The sequence below is a fragment of the Lineus longissimus genome, chromosome 10 (assembly GCF_910592395.1).
Source record: "Lineus longissimus chromosome 10, tnLinLong1.2, whole genome shotgun sequence".
NCBI classification, from domain to species: Eukaryota; Metazoa; Nemertea; class Pilidiophora; order Heteronemertea; family Lineidae; genus Lineus; species Lineus longissimus.
In genome coordinates, this window is record NC_088317.1 from 16,055,193 (window position 1) to 16,077,166 (window position 21,974).

Consider the following 21,974-nt stretch of genomic DNA (forward strand, 5'->3'; position numbering starts at 1 on the left):
CGTTGGTGTCGCATCTGTTTGGTGCAGTAACGGTTACTCAATCTGTATTCATGATGTACATTAACCAACTAATTTACAGGTAAATCAAGCAATCTTAAAGGTGTAAATCACTAATCTTAAAAGAGTAATTCACGGGCAGGTCTCTCTATCACCTGAGGCGTACTATTAACAGTGCATCACTACGTAAATACAGTTAGATTATGTAATCACAGTCTAAAATGAAACTGCCTCGGGTCTGACTTGATAATTAACCTTTAATTAAAAAAGGTAATTTAATAATCCCTGGGATTTAGGCCCTCGGGTTGTAGAAAATGATCGAATCGTGACTGAGGTGATGGGTTGCCACATGCGCGCGACACGCTGCGCGAGATTAGGGACTTTCGGCAAGTTCAAAATTTACGCCCGTCTTACGCCGATCGCTATCAAATTTACGTATGACATTTTCCCATCCTGTACAATGAAAATGATTCTTCCATGTAACTTCTCAATCAAGTATAATTTCCATGTAAATCACTGTACCAATGGCATATCGGGCATCGGGAATGTGCCAGAAAACACCATACGTATCAACGATACGGATACGCAATACGGGCATGAATTTTGAACTTGCGGAAAGTCCCTGTTATTACCAGTTTCTTGACCCTAGTTAGTACCTGCTTTCCATTCCAGCTTTAAACCTGTCCTACGTGGCACTCATAGCAGTGGGGGCGCTTGTCCTGGTCGCGTCCGCCATCTTTGTGGCCTATTTTATCAGGAAGAACCTTATCCGCAAGGAGATGGCGAAAGGGCCCAACAAAATCCTCCTGACGGGCGACGATCTCATCTTCGTACAGACAAGGAACTTCTCGAAGAGTTTCAAGGTAGGTTAAACCAGAGTTTTTCAACGACTCTGGTTACACTATTTATCTTGTGGTTCAAGATCTTTGAAGGCCACAGGAAAAAATGTTTCGCAGCAACTACATGTAGAGTGGCACGTGCAGACACCTGCGTTACATTTGTGAGTCGATTTTCATACACGAAATTGTTTGTAAAATTACATCAGCAAGTGCATAATAATGATCAGATAATGTGTAATTTATAAATGAAATCGGCCGTTTTGATGAAAAATTGAGTTTGTCCCGTCGGATATACCATATACAGAAATCACCACTTCGTACATTCCGAAGAAAGACCGTGCCACGACAAAATAATTTCTGTCGGGATAACGAACAAAATTACGCTCCCGGCAGTGTAAGATATCGGGCTACGCAACATCGAACGGGCTTTTGGCCTCTTGGCCTCGCATTCTATCACGCTGCATGCTCTGGCTAGACAGCTGATAGAGAATTCATGGTTAGCAATTGCACTATTGTCACAGCAGCCACAAGATAACACGCCTCTAGTTCCGTTCTGCAAGCATACCAACTCATTTGCTGAGATCAAATCTGCGGCGGTCGCCGACTTTCGCAAATTATTCCGACTTTTTTTATGATGTGCTGGGTGTTCTAACGGTCGTGTGAGATGGATGACATTGTTCTACGTCGAAGATGAACTGTAAGGAGTCTTCAAAAATTGATTTATGACTAGGAATAGTCATTTATAGTTTTAAAATATTTGAAGATGTCAACAAACAACTCCCCCTAATGGAAAAAATATAGGTGTCTTTCTTCTTCTTCTTAGCGTGGCTGAAGGCATGACCGTTGCTTCTGTATATTCTATGGTATTCGACTCTTCAGACTCGTAAAATATCATGATAATCTAATCTCCTGTGGTCATGGTTGTCGATACCGCTGGGATATTAAACAATTCGCCTTCATTTCTGTGCAGATAATTCACTCGAGAATCGAGCAATCCTTGGATAATTTGGTATTTCAAATGTCTCAAAAGCATTGACCTTGAACCCATGACACCCAATGTGACCCCCCCCCCCCCCCCGAGAACACGTACACGTATAATATAATGGTCGTATGACCCCATATTGTGCTGGCATAACGACCGCCAGAGATTTTATGAAGGCGGTCTTGACAAACCAAAGTACTGGTACTTTAGTTATCTTGTTATGGCGCACTGGCTTAACGTCCATCCCAGGACAGGCAAAATTGGCCGATAATCATGCAGAAACGACATTTGTTATCAATGACGCGTACTTTTCCATCAATCTCTTATTGGCAATTGTCTGGGGGCAAATGGCGCGCAGGGAGAAGTACTCGGGTGTGCGAATCGGAATGACTTCTTAACAGGGGTCTGCAAGTTTCGGATCTGAAGTCTTGGATCAACCGGGATCAACTGCCTGATGAGATGGAAAGAGTTTGGCGGCCAGTATTTCTTCTGGAAGCTAAAAACGGATGACAGTGCCACGGCAACAGACAGCAGACACGACTCAGGTTGCAACCGAAAGGCCAGACTCTAAGATTTTGGCCAAAATGTGAAAAATTGCACTTTTGAACCTAACTGACCACTTTGAAGCGAATTCCAAGAATCTGTTTTTTCTCATTGACAAGATTTTGGCCATATGTGAAAAAAACACTTTTGAACCTAACTTAATTAACACTTTCAAACGAATGCAAAGAATTTTGTTTCCCTAAAAATTCGACACTGGCCTATTAAGTCCACCGATAGCTGATAAGAGAAACACGTTTGCCATAATTCATGTTGCTGAGACTTACATGTCAGAAAATAAAATTGCGTCAATCTTTTTATTTTGCTAACATCGCCATTGTGCAAAGCCTCGTTGGCATTAACGCAGTCTTTAAATCTTATGTTGAAGTGAAAGTTTCTTATGGCAATAACTGAAAGAGAAAACCATTACTGATGACAGATGTGAATTTTGTGCTTTAGAACCACCAGGTACGTGTGATATGTGATGGACGATGTAGGAGTCAGTGTCTGCCAAATGGTAATACCAGTCACTTCCTTCTTGCAGAGTGTTCGGAGCTCGTCGCCTCAGATAGAGAAGCCGGACCTGCTCAAGGCCTCCACGGACCCGTCGAAATCGTTCAGTAACTTCAGCGATGAGTTTGGTGATGTGTCGGACAGTGCAAGATATAATGTAAGGTTTATTTCAAGAAATGTTTTTATTTTGGGGACTTTGCTTTCTCAGTTAAAGTCTGGAGCAAATATATCAAAGTATTTCCGTGACGCCGCATACACTCGTTGTACAAAAGAGCCCGCAAATGAGCGATGACTATAATTTATTGCTGGCATATAGGCCCTCCAACAAAATGGCAACCACGCATAAAAATTCATGGATACAACATGGCGATCTGAACCATGATCGCAGCGGCGATTATAATCGCAAGTCAGAGCGACAAAAATCGCTCGTTGGCGAGGCGATTGATGAAGAGATCCGCTTCGAAAATCCCCCAGTGGCGGGTGTCATTATCTTCGTTATTAGGTTTTAATGAGTCAAAGTGACCACTGGCATCCGTGATTAAAGGCGTCTGGTCCTTGAGTAGTGATGTGATGGACACTCACGGTAATGAAGCGCATGTTGAAATGACACGTTTACAATATTGACGGAAGTGCGCGTTGGTTATGAATAGGTGATGTCCTTGGCATATGCCTGGTTCAACGATTTTGACTACGCGCCTCAGTCGCGCACAGCCTGAAACAGGTTACCTAAAGGCGCCGAGAAAACTAGATATCACCTACTGCGGTCGAAAATCTCAATTTTAGATCTCGGGCTTCGACAACATGGGCGCATTGAAACTAATCTATAACCTCTACAATTTTAGCCATCTTTCCTTCTTTCCAGGGTGATATTGTACATCTGAAGAAACTGAATATTCATAACTTCGAAGTGAAACATAAAACCATGCATCACTTGAAAGTGGTAAGTCTTTATTGATTATGCATAATGCAGTAAGGGGGTATACAGATGTACTTATCGTAAACCGTTATGTCTTTCAAAGAACTAGAGCTATTAGTTTATTGAGAGTGCGTCATCGTTGTTATCGAAATCCCATCACTCAGACGCGCGTGCGATTCAAAGCGATTGCTCCCGGAGAAATGGAAGTAGACCAGATGCCCATGACATCTGCGCGAAGTCAAAAGATCGAACTCATTGCCAATGGCGTCCGATGGAAAATGGCCGAGTCTGATTCTGTTGGCGGCGTCAGCTGGAATTGGCAGATAAAGATCATTTGGAGATTGTTTGGGACGTATTTTGTAGCACACATTGATATGAATATAAACGGGCTGTGAGAATTCTATATGACCGGAGGGAGAGCTTCTTGGTATCATACTCTAGTCTCACCAATATAAGAGAAATTGATCAATTACCATGAAATGGCGAAAAAAAAGCCAAGCCGGAGGATGAAGTAATGTCTGTTGTAATGTACTTTTAAGGAGTTCGTTTGCGTGCAATATGAATCAACCAATCCGAGACGTGCGTTCCAGTAATCGCATTCAGTGGGAACCTGCATTATTAAAGCGTACTAGGTTCCTACTGTTTCCAGCAGAAACATTGCAAACATGGTTTCTTCATTTCTTTTCATAGTTCCGAGACCTCCGCCACGAGAATTTGAATGCCTTCGTGGGTTGCTTCGTCGACCCGACCAATCCGTCCATCGTGACCGAGTACTGCAGCCGGGGCAGCCTAGAGGACATTATCCATGATGATAACATCAAGTTAGACTGGTCCTTCAAATTGTCGCTGCTGACTGATCTGGTTCGGGTAAGGGCCTGTTTTGCTTCTCCTACGGTGACGGTCTTCGGGCTGATACCTCTAGCTGTAATTATTTGTGCGGTGCAATTAGGATGTCCAGCCATTCCGTTTTTGACCGTGAACTTCAGCTGGGCCAGATAGAAAACAGCATGAAATATCAAGCTTGCTAAGTCGTTTAAGTTGTCACTGCTGACTTATCTGATTCGCATTCGCCCCAATAGTCTTCACTTTTCCAATGAGCATCGCGAAAAGTGAATCGAATTATTTGTAAATAGTTTTCGAGGCGCTGCATGGCTGAGTTCTATTGCAACGAAATCGATTATCCAATTCCCATCAATCCACTTTCCTCTTGACATATCGAATATAGAACACAACTCAGCAGGCATCGGGTCGGCAAATCGGTTCGATTAGCTACCCGATTGGCTCGGCCGCGAGTAGCTTTTCCGCGTGAACAGGGAGATGCGCACGTGCACAACATTGAAAGAGAATTGTCGGTGGTCAAGGTGCCTCGTGTCTGGAAAAATATCACTCTAGTTCCGGGGGAAGCTGAAGCAGCGATTGTGCATCACCCTGAAATACTGTTTTTTGAAACTCTTACCTCATATACAAATTGAAATATAGAGAGGCGGGGTATATTGAAAACAACTGGCGCCAGGATGACTGCAATGTGTCAGCCAGTGCCATTACTTCTCTGCGTCAACCAAAATCTTCCAATAATGTGTCCGGTAACGGCCAGTTTCCTTTGATCCCACAGCTCTCTCGGGCAACTTACTGGAAGCCGTGATGAAGTACATTTTCTCATGAGCTGCAGTGCAATACAATGATTTATCAAAAGACTCTGGTTCAGCTGATCAGTATCTTTCAATGAAAGACTGGGTTGATCGAAGAATGTGTTTAAGTTCCAGTTGTGCGTAATTGGCTCGTTACCAGAGAGAGAGAGAGAGAGAGCTCTGTCCCAACGCGCGCCTTTCGTAAGAGGCGTTGGCTTTGATGTTGAAACTATACGGTCCCTAGTTGCCTGACACTTTATTGAAGTATTCTGCATCAACCAACCATCCAACCGTTCCAGTTTCATTAGTTACAAGAAATTGCTCGGTGAACCGATTCGAGTTCGATGAGAGATCGAACTCCTCGGTACGTACTGTCATCTAGGAGTCAATCAGTGTCGAGGACTCAATGTAACAAATTTTTGCATGACTTGATACGGATATTCAAGCTGTCTTCACCCAGAAAGTGCCTTGAATCAATATCGGAAGCGTCCCGTTGATGACAGAACTGCGATCGATCATTAACTGGGAGCTAACAAAGGTAACTGTCGGCGAGATTATGTCGTTGGACAACGATTGGTAAGGGAAAGACATGGCGCAACCTACTAAGGCAGGACAGGACGCGGACGAACTAATGACACAAGTTACTAAAGGCGAAGACAGGAGACTTGATAAATACAGATACAGGCTACTAAGACAGAGACAAGATGAAGACACTGAGAGAACTACATGTAATGATACAACCTACTGAGGTAATACAGGATAAAGACAAAGGAGCTATTGACATTCCTTTTCTTTACCCATTACAGGGTGCACGGTATCTCCACACCACCCCAATCAAGCACCACGGCTACCTCAAGTCAGGAAACTGTGTCATCGACAGCCGATGGGTTTTAAAAATCACAGATTATGGCCTTCCATTGATCTACGAAAGATACCAGTCCAAGCCAGATTACAAGGCCAAGGGTAGGTGAACAGTACATATCACAGGCACGAGCACGCACTTACGCCTACTCTTCTCCCGGCGTTTCTATGTGTTTGCATGCCAAATGAGTTGAATCCATAAGTGACGAACGTTAACTACAAGGTCGGTCAAAACTACCTTATAACGCAAAGAGTAGGTGCACAGTGCTGGTCAGAAGTAAAGACACCCACAGCAATAGTTAAGGTCGTAGCGGGGGGGGGGGGGGAAGGAGCAAATGATCCCAAAGGATAACCAAAAACATCTTTTTCATGCAGAATTTTGCCGATTGTCAGATTGATGGAGGAAAAAATAGGTGTTATGCGTCCCGTCACCGAAAACCTCAGCTACGGGCCTGATGTTTTGCTTTGAATGTTTTCCTGTTAGATTGCGGGGCATTTACGGGCCAGAACGGTGTAAAGTAACTTCCACCAGCCACAGGAACAGGACCACACATGTACTATACAATGATGCAAAGAATAATGGGAAAAGGAGATACACTGTACCATGCCAATGTATAAACAGAAAAACTAGAGTCTGTCGTATCCTCCTCCCCTCGCACACGTTAGCTCCTAATTTTGTTGCTTCCAGATCTGCTGTGGACCGCCCCAGAACATCTCCGGGATCCTCCGAACGTCCCATTCCGAGGCTCGCAGAAGGGCGACGTGTACAGCTTTGGCATCATACTGCAAGAAGTGATCATGCGAGGGATGCCATTTTGTATGTTGGATCTCGAACCCGAAGGTAATCTTTGGCGAATTCGTTTGATCAACTTTGGGTTTTGCTACATGTAAGTTGAAGTGAGCTGATGAAACAAACCTCTTTAGTCGTTAACGCGACTACACGCAAAAGCGAAATAGATCCGAACGATGGTTGGCTTGTCATCCTTCATGCAACTTTGCCGATTCTTTTCAGAAATCATCCGCAAAGTACGAAAGCCTCCTCCCCTTTGCAGACCGTCCGTCTCCCAACAGGCCGCACCTCCGCAGTATATACAAATCATGAAGCAATGCTGGACAGAGAATCCTGATATCAGGCCAGACTTTGAGAGTATCTACCAGGAGTTCAAGGATCTTAACAAGGGGAAGTAAGTCAGAGTTGCGGCTCTTTCTTCAAAGTGTATCATTTACCTGATTGTGGCACTCGGAACTTTGACTCGGTTCCTGAAGGGAATCGACTCTGATTGCGGTAGTAAGCTATCATTAACGATATAATCAACGTCACGCACACACATTTATCTCATCTTGAGTCTCGTTTCGCAGTCAAATCTGCTTGGACTGGTGGGGCTTGTAAATATTTGTTTTTTTATCATTTCGTGTACAGGAAAATGAACATAGTGGATACCATGTTTAAAATGTTGGAGAAGTACTCCAATGATCTTGAGGAGTTGGTCAAGGACAGGACGGACGCGTTGGCTGAAGAGAAAAAGAAGACGGAGCATCTTATAAGTCGGATGTTACCTCCGTGAGTCTTGTTTTATTCCAAGTGTCTGATGACAATCTTTGAGAGAATAACGTTACAGTGAAATCATACTGTCGTCCACCAGACGGTTTTTGGCAATAACTTTTCAAGGATGGTTTGACAGGAGCGTGGCTGTGAAAAGTGGCAATTTCAATTATTATGTCAAAAGTCCATGATAGAAAGAGTCACATTTCAATACCATCAGCAGAGCAGAAACTTTCCTAGCCGGATAGCATGTAGACTCTTAAACGGATAATCAATAGGTGCTTGCTTGCTTGCTATGTCTGTTAGAAGCACAGCCATATACTTTCCTTATAAGTGACGCTCTAACAGTCATCTGTTCCAAAATATCGTAATGGCCTAAATATCGTCATCAACGTTATCCCTTATCGACTTGTATCGTAAGTCCAGTCAGAGTCGCTTATCTTTTCAGAATGGTAGCCAAGAGTCTCATGATGGGGACCCCAGTCGAAGCGGAATCTTACAACGAAGTGACAATCTACTTCAGCGACATTGTTGGGTTTACAACCATCTCGGCCATGTCAAATCCTATGCAAGTTGTAGCTCTTCTCAACGAGTTGTACACTATGTTTGACAGCATTATAGAAAAATACGAGGTCTATAAGGTATGTTTGATATAGTAGGACACTATGTTTGACAGCATCATAGAAAAATACGAGGTCTATAAGGTATGTTTGTGATAATAGGACACTATGTTTGACAGCATTATAGAAAAATACGAGGTCTATAAGGTATGTTTGTGATAATAGGACACTATGTTTGACAGCATTATAGAAAAATACGAGGTCTATAAGGTATGTTTTTGATAACAGGACACTATGTTTGACAGCATTATAGCAAAATACGAGGTCTATAAGGTATGTTTGTGATAATAGGACACTATGTTTGACAGCATTATAGAAAAATACGGGGTCTATAAGGTATGTTTGTGATAATAGGACACTATGTTTTACAGCATTATAGAAAAATACGAGGTCTATAAGGTATGTTTAATATAGTAGGACACTATGTTTGACAGCATTATAGAAAAATACGAGGTCTATAAGGTATGTTTGATATAATAGGACACTATGTTTGACAGCATTATAGAAAAATACGAGGTCTATAAGGTATGTTTGTGATAATAGGACACTATGTTTGACAGCATTATAGAGAAATACGAGGTCTATAAGGTATGTTTTTGATAATAGGACACTATGTTTGACAGCATTATAGAAAAATACGAGGTCTATAAGGTATGTTTTTGATAATAGGACACTATGTTTGACAGCATTATAGAGAGATACGAGGTCTATAAGGTATGTTTGTGATAATAGGACACTATGTTTGACAGCATTATAGAGAGATACGAGGTCTATAAGGTATGTTTGATATAATAGGACACTATGTTTGACAGCATTACAGAGAGATACGGGGTCTATAAGGTATGTCTGTGATGTGACACTACTATGTGTTTGACAGCATTATAGAAAATACGGGGTCTATAAGGTAAGTTTTTTATAATAGGACACTATGTTTGACAGCATTATAGAGAGATACGTTGTCTATAAGGCTGACGTTACATAGGCCTCATTCGTTCACTTCCCACATGTCACGTTCGAGCTTTACTTAACGTTCCTCGGTGAATGCACGGCCTTGTGGCATGCATTCAGTGAGGAACGAACGCATTATGGGGAACATGACATGTGGGAAGTGAACGAATGAGGCCTATGTAACGTCAGCCTAAGGTATGTCTGTGATGTGACACTACTATGTGTTTGACAGCATTATAGAAAATACGGGGTCTATAAGGTAAGTTTGAGATAATGGGACACTATGTTTGACAGTATTATAAAAGTACGAGGACGGACACTGTCAGGGACAGTGATTTCGATCCCATATAGCCTGGTTCTATACGATTTGACCTCTGTAATCAGGTGACCTCTCTATTAAGGACAGCATTTGTCAGCCCCGAGGCTGTCTATATATGAGAGTTTCTACAGTACTAAGTGACTCTGTGATTATTAATCAGAGTCATTTTGCATCTAAAGGCTTTTTTCTCAATTCACTGATCAGTAAGTAAACTAATTTTCCTCCTCCGAGGTACAATTCTCTCCGATGCAAGACAGCAACGGTATATTTCGGCCAAATAAATTTTCAAAATGATACATGCATCAGAATGGGGCAAGACTCTAAATGGATCGTTGCTCACATTGACCTCAAATTCATCTTCAGGTTGAAACTATTGGTGATGCATATATGGTTGCCAGTGGCCTCCCAGTGAGAATCAAGCATCACGCACAAGCCATCTGCCTCATGGCCCTCGACCTGCTCAGTGACTGCGCGAAATTCAAGATCCACCATATGCCAGAAGTACCACTGAGGCTGCGCATTGGGCTACATACTGGTGAGTACCATCTCCAATGAGAGGCCAAAACATATTCACTTCGGAGTAAAAAGTACGATATTGCCGAAAAATAAGGAACCCTACACTTAGCAACGTTTACAAGTGTCGTTGCTTAGAGATTGGTGTAGTGACACCAATTTGTCGAGCAACTTTCTTCGCAAGATCTTTTCCATCGCTTCTTAGTGATTGCTTCATTTCCAGTGTTTTTTGGGAATATGGAGTAATTCACATTATTTATTGTGTAATGTCTTCATCTCGTTTTATGCAGGTCCATGCGTGGCTGGCGTGGTGGGTCTGACTATGCCAAGGTACTGTCTCTTCGGAGACACGGTCAACACCGCTTCAAGAATGGAATCAACTGGTGCAGGTAAGCCTTCGAGAGAAAAATACCTAGCAGGGCAGGATTGGAGCTACAAAAAATTCCCTTCGACATTTTTTAGTCCTGTTTCTACTCTCGCCAGTCCATCTTTGCGCAACTGGCGCAAATGCGAGCGGTAGCGCCAACCCTGTGTGGTGATAGTCGTATTCCGAAAAAATGTCGAAGGGGGAAGATAACGCATTGAACCTATTTGTTAGAATTACCTTTCCCTCTCGCCCTTCTCCTTGCAGCTTTCCGGATCCATATCAGCGAAACTACGAGAGATCTGTTGGTCAACCAGCCACCCGGTGGCTTCCACATCCAATACCGTGGCGAGGTGGAGCTAAAAGGGAAGGGGACGCACAAGACCTACTGGCTGACTGGCAAAGACGGGTTCGACAAGCCACTGCCGGAGCCTCCCGAGATGAGTGGGTATGTAACTAAAACAGTATTGAACCTGGGAACCACTCATAACTGGACATATCTTTACGTTAGCATGATGGTTCAGTGAGTGACGTCAGTTCTTACAGCTGGGTCACAATTGGTAGCAAGGACCTGGGCCGGTCATCAAGAACAAGTAGTAACTGACTTGGTGTGTTAAATTAAATGGACTTATCTGAAGGAGATATGCAAAGTTCATCTAAACACACCAAGTCACTGGCTCATCTTGTTTTGAAGAATTATACAGGCCCTGTACAAAGTAACTAAAATTTCTGGCAAATCGTTTCGCATGCGGTTTTTAATTGCAACTTCTTCTGTTGAGCAAGTCAATTGCAAAGTCTCAGTCCTTTGTAATTGCGAGTCAAAATACAGCATGGAATAAAATAAAAGAGAAAACCCGATTTATCATTCGTTTGATTAACATCTTGAAGTCGTCGCATTGCAATTACAATGTCATGATCATGATCAAATTCTTTTTTGGAGCCGAAGATTTTACGTCCATATTTTGATTCTGTGGCTGTGGGCTGTGAATACAAGGTATGTTTAAACGAAACTTCCCTGGATGTCCAGCTATAAGACCTGAGGAAACAGAACGAGGACATTCTTTTGTATACAATTCTCATGGGATCCAAGAATTGTCGCAAAGGAGTGTCCACGTTCCGTTTCACCAGCCGGGCGGTTCAGAGAATTGTCAACTTTTTATTCATCTTCATTGATAATTTCTTCATGATTATTCCTCCTTTCTATTAATGCTTACATTAGGGATAACCATGGGTAAGTTTATGAATCACGTGACATTTAAGTTGTCTCTAGAGGAGACTTAATATTCCCCAGCAATTTTTGCCATTATTAGTGAGACTTGCTTGAGCAATTCGTCTATCTATATTGTCTTTGCTTCGTTCACATTAGGTATTGGTCGTGAGATATTATTCATACAATTTTAACAATTCGCCATTTTTATTTTCAGAATACTCGGCCTGCTCCCTCGAAATAGATCATTCACTGATGCCGTACAAACAGTCAGAAACAGTCTCCGCGCGAATACGTCCTCCCTAGGAACTGGCAGTGTCACCGCTGAGGACAAAACCTCGGACACAGCCGCTGAACAAAATGGAAAGTGTTTAAAGAAGCAATCAAGCAGGTCGTGTAACAATATGGACGAGATTGGGTCGACAGTAGATTTTAAGGAAGAGAAGGCGAATGAGAGGGAGACTGAGGAAGGGTTTGAGCAGGAAACTAACCGAGATGTCGGCGGACTACATATGCGTGAAAAGTTTGGGTCGGTGAAACTTCAGCGGAGCTTTGATAAAAAACAGGAAAATCCCGCCCGTCGTACCTCCAGCGCCCCTGTGTCAAATACAGACCAAACATTTTGCAGCGAATCGCAGAAAGATAAACATAAGGCTAAGGATTCATCTCGGCCCTTATCAGGTAAATCTCAGTTGCGTTCTTTGCGAAAACGCGCATCTGAACGATTGAGGAAAATGCAATCATCAGACGATGGGACGACGTCACCGGAAACGAGGCGCACGCAGCAGACGATGCCGAAAAGTGTCAATGCTGTAAATTCTAAATCAGATATCGTAAAACCAGTTCTGCGTAAAACAGATAGCAGTGGTTCGCATAAAGGTGTTCTTGATATGAAAAATAGCCAAAGACGGGAGGGAAGCAATAGTTTCAAGTCAAATCAATGTAGGCCTAAGCATTCTTTGAACAGCGAACTGAAAGCTGCGACTTCGTGCACGATATATTTGGAGGATAAAAACCGTGATTCGTCCGGGAAGCAACAGCCGAGAGGTTCTGTGTCATGACGACTGGATCTAGGGAATATATGCAAATCTCGGAGAAGCATCATTATCAGGATGGCTTGGCAGCATTAGCAGTGAGAAACTGTCTGCTTTTATTTTGTTTCGTGGTCTCGCGTTGCCTCGCGTGGTCACTCTCTGTCCGCACGGGGCTTGGTCATTCTGTCCGCACGTGGTGTGGTCACTCTGCGCGCGATGCTCCCTCCGCGAAGACGTCGAAACCAAAATGATGGTCTCCTGATTTTTGCACATTGATAACTGTCTATGATGCGTAGTTAACCATAAGTAAGAAGTTTTCTCACTTAACTCCACCTCGTCTTTCATATACTGTATCGTGGCGACCTTTTGCACCTTCTAAATCTACATGTTGAATGTTATCTTAGCAGTTTCTGCGACGGATCTGTGACGAGTTCGGTGAAATAGCTGGTGTTTTTTGTGAAAAAAAATTAATCTGTTGACATCATGCCAAAGTTTTTGCCCATTCTCTTGAAATAGAAAAAGGCACATGATAACCGAATTCTACATTAGCTTCAGCAAATTCAGCTAATAAATAAAAAAACTAATTGATAGCCCTGGTGTTGTTTTTCCACAAAGGTTCTTCGCTTTTTGTTCGTTGTAGCTCGCTTCTGAATAAACCGTTGTCCATCTTTCTCTTTCCCATCGGAAAGACGTAAAATCCATTTTTTCTTGTTGATGTTGTTATTCTTATTGTTTTTATGTAAGAAGAAATACGGGAAAACTCCTCATTGACATTTTTAAGAAGGTTTCTGGAGTGAGAAGGGAGTTTTCTCAAAGCTCCCAAAAGGCCAATGCGAGGCAGGTTTCGCAACTCGTACGAAGTACCATCATTATCAATAAGGTTTTTGCATCTTATCAGGATATGTATACCCCAGCTACGTTTAAAGGGGGTATAAAACTATGAGGTTCAAGATGACGAAGCAGGTTAAGGGATTTCATCGACGCCGATTTTTTAAGATTTCCCCCCGACGCGCTGGTTCTACCCGTGCAGTGCCGCGCAAATTGATTACACCAAAATATTTCATTGCTCCGTACCTCGCCCGCCGTACGTGAGGATTCTTCTATGCTAGTGTCCGTGGCCGATACTATTCTTTCTACTGTTTCATACAGGTACATGTACATTCTCACCAAGTATTCGAAATTATGTGTTATAGATATATCGACCGTAAATAATGTAAAAAATATGTAAATAAATAGATGATTCCTATTCTGAACTTCCTTCGTCAATATTTTGTTCTCGTTTACGAAGATTTTCGCTCTGTCTTAATGTTTATAAAATGTAGTAAATTGGATTATTACGACCGTTAATGTCTGTCCCCTTCTAAATGACCGTAATGCAGGATTAATAATGAGTTCAATCTTTGAAATTTTTAAAAAGTTCATTTTAAATTTAGCTGTTTTAAAAGCTGGTGCTGATATTGAAAAGGTTAACTTATTAGGATCAAGTAAAAAGCTATGAATAAATTCGAGTCTCGAATGCAGCTTTTTTACAAAAATGATTTAAAACTTGGCAATTTAGTCCGTAACTCAGTCTTGGGAAGAAATACCCGGAACACTGGTACTTTGAAAATTCCACCTGAGATGATACAAAATATCATACCTTAGGCGCGAATCATTCAGGGTATGATACATGTAGTTTGTGTGCACTAAAGCTGGTATAATGTTCCTTTGCACTGTGCATGAATGCATGTCAGGAAAAGTTCTTTATTCAGGAATTCACCGGATCGAACGTCAAGTGGCCAGTCATACCAGGAAGATGCACAGGTGCGGCCCGATTAAGCGGTGCAGCATGCTTGGCTTCAAATTCATTTTTTCGCTTGTAAGCACGAACGCACGTACGCACGCATGTAAGCACGAACGCACGCACGCACGCGTTTTTCAACGACTACCCACATGTAGATATCAATGTGAAACCCCGCGATCCATGTAACTCCAGTCTTTTGTATTGGAAATCGTGTCGTTCTGTGCCGGATTCAAAAGGACGCACGCACTTTAAAAGTATCAGCGGTTTCCATTGGTTGCTTCCGATGGAAATTATTGATTTACACACTGGTTGGATCTAATTGGTTAGTGCAGCGCCATTCCCTATCCGGGATATATCTCAATGCCTGGTTACAGGTGCAACACAATTGTATTATAGCTGCAACTATGAACTTTAAAATGTAAGTAAAAACGCCTCCTTTTTTACATAGATTATTTCGCTGTTCCTTTATAAAATGTAATTTGTATTTGGAACGAGCACTTTTCTCTGATGGATCAACTTTTCCGTCAAGTCATTTGTTCCCGCCATGTTCCGGACACGCAAACGGCGACTTTAGATCTCTCACACTTGACGGCATGATTTTATTCTTAAACGTTTAACACAATGTTGGGGGAAGTTTCAACGAGAATGTCACTACTAGACCTATATGTACATGTAGCATTTTCCATGTGAAAACCACATGCTTTCTTTACATTTTACAGCTTCATTCTCTTTGTTTTGGCCAACCTGTTGGTCTTGGGTGGCGCCACTGAGGACGCAACTGATGGAAATGAGTAAGTCTGGTTTTCTGACTTTGTCAGGGCTCCACTTTAAGTAATGCTTGCACAGTCTAACATGCATAATAGCATTCCGCGACGTTACTATTTATAGCTCACAAGGTCATTTGAATAAGATATTGATGACGTTTTAGTCACGTGACAGTCGGACATCGACACTTATTTCTACGCATTTGAGCTAGTTATTTCAAAGTCAATTATCTTTGACCCTGCATTGTTTTTAGCATGAATGATACCATAGAGTCAGAGAGAGAAATATTCAGAACAATTATGTAGTATTTCCAACACTCGGACATGTGCCAGATTGAATCTAACTGCCCTAGTTAGAAAGCCTGAATCCATTACAAAACCTGAATCCATTACAAAACCGTATGTTTGTCCGACATTTCCTGTAATTCAGCGATGGGGAAATAGAGGGCAGCAGCTGCAGTGACGTCATCATCGCGGAATGCTATTGCAACAACAATGCACAGTGTCTTTAGTGTCGCTGATAATACTCCATTACGGACTTTGTATTAGCGCCGCGGTCGGAAAAATTTGCCAATTTGTTTGGGTCCTGTTGTCTAGAATGCTTGCATTTTGTCTTTTCTTCGATAGGGCGAAAAGAGGCGCCACACGTCTGCCTGGCTCCAAACTCCTTGTTAATCAAATCCAGGTATATATACATGCTTCCCGAAATTGGTGGCTTGCATTGGAACTAACTTTTTCCCCCTTGTCCATCATTAAAGGCATTCAAGTGTGTTGGTCAACCATGACTATCTCCTTTGTCCTTCCACCATAAGGCCTAGTTTCCCCTTATGACATCACCATTTCGGACACTCAGAGCCCCATTTCTGGAAAGGTGTATTGGAGATATCACTCGTCATGTGACAAAATTGATTCAGTAAAACTCAAAATTTCGTATATGTCTCAGTAAAATGTCTTCATGAAATAATATGAAGTTGATATCAGTTGCCTGTTATGCAAAAAAATGCACTAATTGCCTTTAATTAGACTCCTCTAACTGTGCACTAATGACACGCCACTCTCCAAGGCTAAGTACTTGTCTCTCATTCTCCAATGCATACTTATTTTCAAGCACTAGCATTCTCTCTGCCGTTGTCGAGTGTCCGCCATTGATAAATTCGGTCATACATGGATAATTGTCTCTCATATACATAATACACTCACAGACATTTTTTGTTTGGCCGGGATTGTGACCATCCTTCAAAACCATGGGAAGGGTTTGGTATAGGCATAGTTGATACATTAATTGTGTTGCTGATGGTGGGAAACTTGTGTTTCCTGCCCTTAGATTTTGTTGTTACATGCAACTGATTCCTTCTGATTGCAGGCTGCGCCTCCGAAAGCAGAACTTTTAACTTCAAAAAGAAGGTAAACTCTAGTGACTTTATCAAGTTGGGGACAGAGACTCTCATTTGAAAGGCGGTCACTTAGATGAGCGACCTTTCTTCACAACGGAGACCAACTGCAACCACCCGCGTTACCCTCGGGAATCACAAAAAAAACAATTGGATCATCAAGTTTGAAGGCGAGACGCAACAAAATTACGCTTCTCCGATTCCCAGTAATGCTGGTTGTTGAAACGAGAGGTCAATTCCCTCAAAAAGAGTGAGCGGTTTCACTGAGTGATCTTTTCTACAGAGGGCCTTTCATTTGGGCATTAGTGACTTCAAAACAATCGCAAACACTAGCAAACATTGAGAAATTTAACATTACAATGACAAAATAATTATCTTGATCTTTTTCATTCCAGTGAGTAAACGAGGAGACGAGGTCAAGGTCGAATGAAAATGTGAGTGTACTTGGAAGTACATTGGTTTTGGAGTGCTCGGCCTCTGCAGAAATAAGTATCTACTGAGATATACAGGCCACAGCTCGTACGTGTCACAATCGTCAATTACAAGACAAAGTAATATGTTTTGACCAAAAGCTCTAAAAACACTTTGTGGGCTTGCCAATAGATTTCTGTGCACAACAAATGGCCTATTTAGGAAAAACCCAATTGACTTTCTCAACGAGAGAATCACTTCATGTATATCTAACTATAGCACTTGACTTAGCTTTGATTCTTTCGTTTCAGTGGGACCCTGCAACGAAGTCTTAACGCAACTGGGTACATCAAATCTCTTCGAATCATGTTTAGTTCTGATTAGCCAATAAAAAGTAGTGCAAATGTAACCATGGTAATTTTCTCAGTTAGAACCAGATCCCTCACCAGTCACACCAGATCCCCTGGATGACCCGTTCAGAGACACCATCCCACAATGGCACAACCTGATCCGTCTCACCTCATTACCATGGCTGTCGCTATCACCCATCCTGACATAACCAGTGGTTTTGAATATACTCCGCCTTCCGATATTTTGTATACGATGTAGGAGTATCAAAAACCTGTATCTCAGGATGCTATAACCATGGTGACACATTCAGAGTCCATCCGACAATGTCACAACCTGATCCGTCTCCCTTTATTAAGACCACAGTCACTATCACCAGGACGACACATTCAGAGAGACCATCCCACAATGTCACAACCTGATCCGTCTCCCTTTATTAAGACATCAGTCACTATCGCCAAGATGACCCGTTCAGAGTCCATCCCACAATAGCACAGCCTTCTCCGTCTCCCTTATTAACACATCAGCCAGTATCACCAGGGTGACACATTCAGAGAGACCATCCCACAATGGGGTTACGCTCTCGGGTAAATGGTCTTTCTCTGGTATGAATATAATCATGTTTATTTACCTGATGGCACAGCACAAAATAAAACATTGTTTTTCCCTCGTATGAATACTCACATTAAGCTTTGGTTTCTGTGCGACTTTGTCGTGTCGCCGGTGTGACTGTAGCAAATGCCCCCCTGGAAAAAGTGTCCGGCCCTATTGTATTCTGCAATATGGTTCTATAGAGACCCTGACCGTCAATAGCTCAGAGATTGAAGCGCATAATAGAATCCTTTGTTTCTCGGGCATCCTATCCTCGGACATTTTAAACTTCTACACCGGCGCTTGTGACGATGTTTTCAAGCCAACGTGGCTCTACATATCCTTTTCTGGGGGAAGGCAATTTACCAGTACACGTAGATAATGTTAGACTCCCGTGGCAGTACATTGCGTCATCCTTATTGGATCTCCTGTTGGGTTAGGGTGAGGTACGAGGCCGGTCCACTGCGTCCGGAGTGTAATATAATGTACGCTTTGTTAGGCAGATATAGGAAGTGCTCTAATGAAAGATTATAAATATCTGTGTCAAGAATTTCATATGCCTCGTGACATGGGCAATGATTAATATCGACATGACGGCCTATTAAATACATCGTCCGCATATACTGTACAACCGTTATTGTATCGACAATGATACATCCGTGAAGTTTCACTACCTATTTATTTCATGTTTTGCTGACGTCTGTGAAAATGATGGTAAGGCTTGGTGTACGTACATGTATCTTCGATTTGGTCATGTGGATGGAAAGCAGTAGTCTGGGGAGGGCCTATTCGAAACCACTATAATGTATCATGCACACCAATACCGCATTTAGTTCGCCCCGCATAAAACTTCAGACGTCATGGTATCTTACGATGATGTCGTATGGTGATGTTTCTTTCAGGTGGTGTGTCCAAAAAGACTGTTTGTGGACTTCGTCATTTTCCTCTTCCTTTTGTCGTATTCCCTGGGCAGGGGACCTGACCCAGAGGCTATGGCGTTCTCGACAGGTTGCTACGAAGTGAAGAACGAAGATGGAAAGAGTTTGTCCTGCAGCAAAGTTTCGCTTCTGGAAATTTCTGCACGGATTCATTGGATAGGCAGAGACCTGGTGTATTTGTATATTTGGGACTGTCCCTCTGAGTCAGCGGAATTGACCGAATCATTCTTTGGGAACAATATAAACTTGAAGGACATAATAATATCTAGATGCAATATCAATAACATAGGGACTAGTGTTTTCGAAAAGCTGAGCAGGCTGAAGTATCTCGATTTGAACTCGAACAGAATAAGCCAGGTTACCAAAGAAGTATTCAAAGGATTGACAAATTTGTCGTCGCTCACTTTGTTAAGTAACGAAATATATGAAATTCAGGAAGGTACGTTCGAAAACCTTGTGAACTTATCAGAGCTGAACCTTGAAAGCAATAAATTGGACCAATTTGACAATGGAATATTGTTCGGCTTGAAAAATCTAGAAACCTTCTCTCTTGGTGATCAAGAAATCGAGAGGGATTTGCGTGAGTGCACCGGACCGGCAATTGATGACCTCCGTGGATTGACACGCTTAAAGGACTTGAATCTCGCCGGGGTCAGTTTGTGTGCGTTAGAACGCGAAAGTGATTTGTCTCTTTTTTTCAAGGACCAAGAAGAGACTATGACAGTCTTGGATCTAAGTTCAACACAGTTGACAAACACCATTTTGCCGATCTTGCGAAATTTGAAACGTCTAAAAAATCTAAATCTTCGAGGCAATAATCTCGGTTACATTCTTGATGGATCGCTACCCAAACTAGCAAGTGATGGGCTCCTGGATTTGTCGTTTAACAGGGTAATGTATATTGATGAACTCGCTTTAACAGGCTTCGATGGTGGACTCGATATCATGTTCAATTCGTTTTACTGTGATTGTAAACTCCTCGGGTTTACCAACTGGTTGCAGGAATACGCCAGGAGTGGCAGTGTGGACGTCTCCATGATCCTGTGCAGTGGCCCTGTTTCAATGTACGGGACCAAGGTGGTTGACTATAGCCCGTACTGGTGGCAATGCAGCCAGTACATACCACTGATAGCTTTGGTGGCTGTCATTGCTTTCGCTGTCCTGCTAGCCTTAGTTACGCTAGTAGTCTATTGCAACCGGGTGAACTTTAAACACTGGTTGTTGGAGAGGCGAGCGGCAGCTAAAGCTGAGAAGGAGGCGGAACAAGAATCCGCCGCTACTGAGCGTAGTGCGCTGGTGCCACCTAATCGGCTTTGCGGGATAAACTCGCTTCCAAAGGGGATGACTGGCGCCTATATCCTTTACAACATGGATGAAGTGGATGTCAAAAGATGGGTGGACCAGCACATCGAGGAGAAGCTCTACCGCCATCCCATGAAGATCACCTTGCAGTGGGCGGCCGGCCCTGGCTTTATGCCTCTGTGGAAACAGGTCAAGGACTATGGGTTTGGCGTCAGACACTTCCTTGTCGTTATAACCGAGGAGTTGCTTCGGCATCACTGGCAACAGATGTCGGAGAATGGCGGTGTCGAGAACCTTTCTAAGTTCGTGCTCGTCCTCTGGGGGAAGAAGAAGGAAGACTTGCCTGCCGATCTACGCAGGTTGCGTTGTCCTTGCATCGAATGGCCGATGACAGAACCAAAGTTCTCCAGCCTGCAGCGAGAGAGGGAGCAGTTCTGGAAGCGTGTACGGCTGGCACTCAAAGATCTTTCGGATTAGAAAAGTTGATTAGCCATGCGTCGAAAGTTACTTTACTGAAAATCATCTATTCACCGCACAATCAAAACACTGGAGCCGGAGTCTGGAGTCTGCACATACGCAATTAAGGGACCGTTTTTTTATGGTTGTGCTCCTGTACAGAGCTCCCATTCGTGGTCCAATGATGAAGCCTTTAACAATATTCTAACCCCTCTATCTCCAACACCCACCACTGGAAAAACTTAAGAATTGGGCTTCAATATATTCAGGCGGCACCTCTAAAGCGAAAGAAAAGGTTACGAGAAATAGGCCTGTGATGACAAATGGTTCGCCAGGCCTTCTTTGTGGACCAGCTTTATGAAACTGTCCCCATTCATTCCATCCTTGGTCTGTTTCTCTTTTCACGGTACTCGGACGAACGTGAAAGTGGTTTGCGAAACTGACACAAGTCGGTGTAATGACTTTCATGTTCCTATTCATCAGTGTTCCCATGCGATGAACGGCCATAGCGTGTGACTTGAGGAAAAAAGGAGGAGAGAAAACAGAGACAGCTTATTAAAGTGCCTTTCATGCGTTTCCTATGTACAATGATGAAGGTCTAAACTGCGGGCGCAATGGTACCTGCTTCGACCCCCTCCCCACGGAGTCAGCATGTGTACATGTAGAATGACGAAATCACATGGCCTCGGGAGTGCAACACAAAGACCTCGGAAGAAGACAAGGATGCTTGGCCGTGGAAGTAGGGGATATGGGCGGAGGACACCAGACCCCACTCCTTGTTTAAAATAATCACGCATGGTTGTGCAACGGCCGGTGTAGACGTTTAAAATGTCCTCGGATAGAATGTAAGGAGAACAAAGGATTCTATTATGCGCTTAAATCTCTCCACTATTGAACCAAACACCATGATACGTCAGAATTGTGTCGGTCAGTGTAAAAGTTTGAATTGTCCTAATAGGATAGACTGTCCGAGGAACAAATAGTCTTGGAGCTTATGTCATGGCCCTATAGAACAATATATTGTACGCGCCGGTCACCGATCCAAAGGTTGACCGCGCTCAACGTTGCTTAACTTCCATTCTGGGGCCAAGGCGCCAACCACTGGGCCATAAAGGAATTCCCTCATGGCCGGCGGGTTAAGCCGTGCCATATACGTGGGGGTACTA

General features: G+C 42.9%; 2 protein-coding genes and 1 long non-coding RNA gene across 3 annotated transcripts; all 3 read left to right on the top strand.

Moving 5' to 3' along the window:
- Positions 1–686: 686 nt before the first annotated feature.
- LOC135494380 (retinal guanylyl cyclase 2-like) lies at positions 687–12,851 on the top strand. Its single transcript, XM_064782299.1, has 14 exons — positions 687–860; positions 2,903–3,028; positions 3,734–3,811; positions 4,478–4,654; positions 6,222–6,378; positions 6,965–7,117; positions 7,289–7,460; positions 7,697–7,837; positions 8,268–8,460; positions 10,070–10,241; positions 10,510–10,608; positions 10,851–11,031; positions 11,803–11,814; positions 12,008–12,851. Exons 1-14 carry the CDS (start codon positions 777–779, stop codon positions 12,849–12,851), a joined length of 2,589 nt encoding a protein of 862 aa, XP_064638369.1. The 5' UTR covers positions 687–776.
- A 1,982-nt stretch (positions 12,852–14,833) lies between these two features.
- On the top strand, positions 14,834–17,562 carry LOC135495185 (uncharacterized). The gene is made up of 6 exons (XR_010448535.1): positions 14,834–15,025; positions 15,327–15,398; positions 15,999–16,056; positions 16,735–16,775; positions 17,158–17,196; positions 17,485–17,562. It is a non-coding gene; the product is annotated as an uncharacterized LOC135495185 (long non-coding RNA).
- Positions 17,563–18,744: 1,182 nt separating this feature from the next.
- Positions 18,745–21,974, top strand: LOC135494532 (uncharacterized). Its single transcript, XM_064782587.1, has 2 exons — positions 18,745–18,826; positions 19,015–21,974. The coding sequence occupies exons 1-2, from the start codon at positions 18,821–18,823 to the stop codon at positions 20,827–20,829; spliced, it is 1,821 nt and encodes a 606-aa protein (XP_064638657.1). The 5' UTR covers positions 18,745–18,820; the 3' UTR covers positions 20,830–21,974.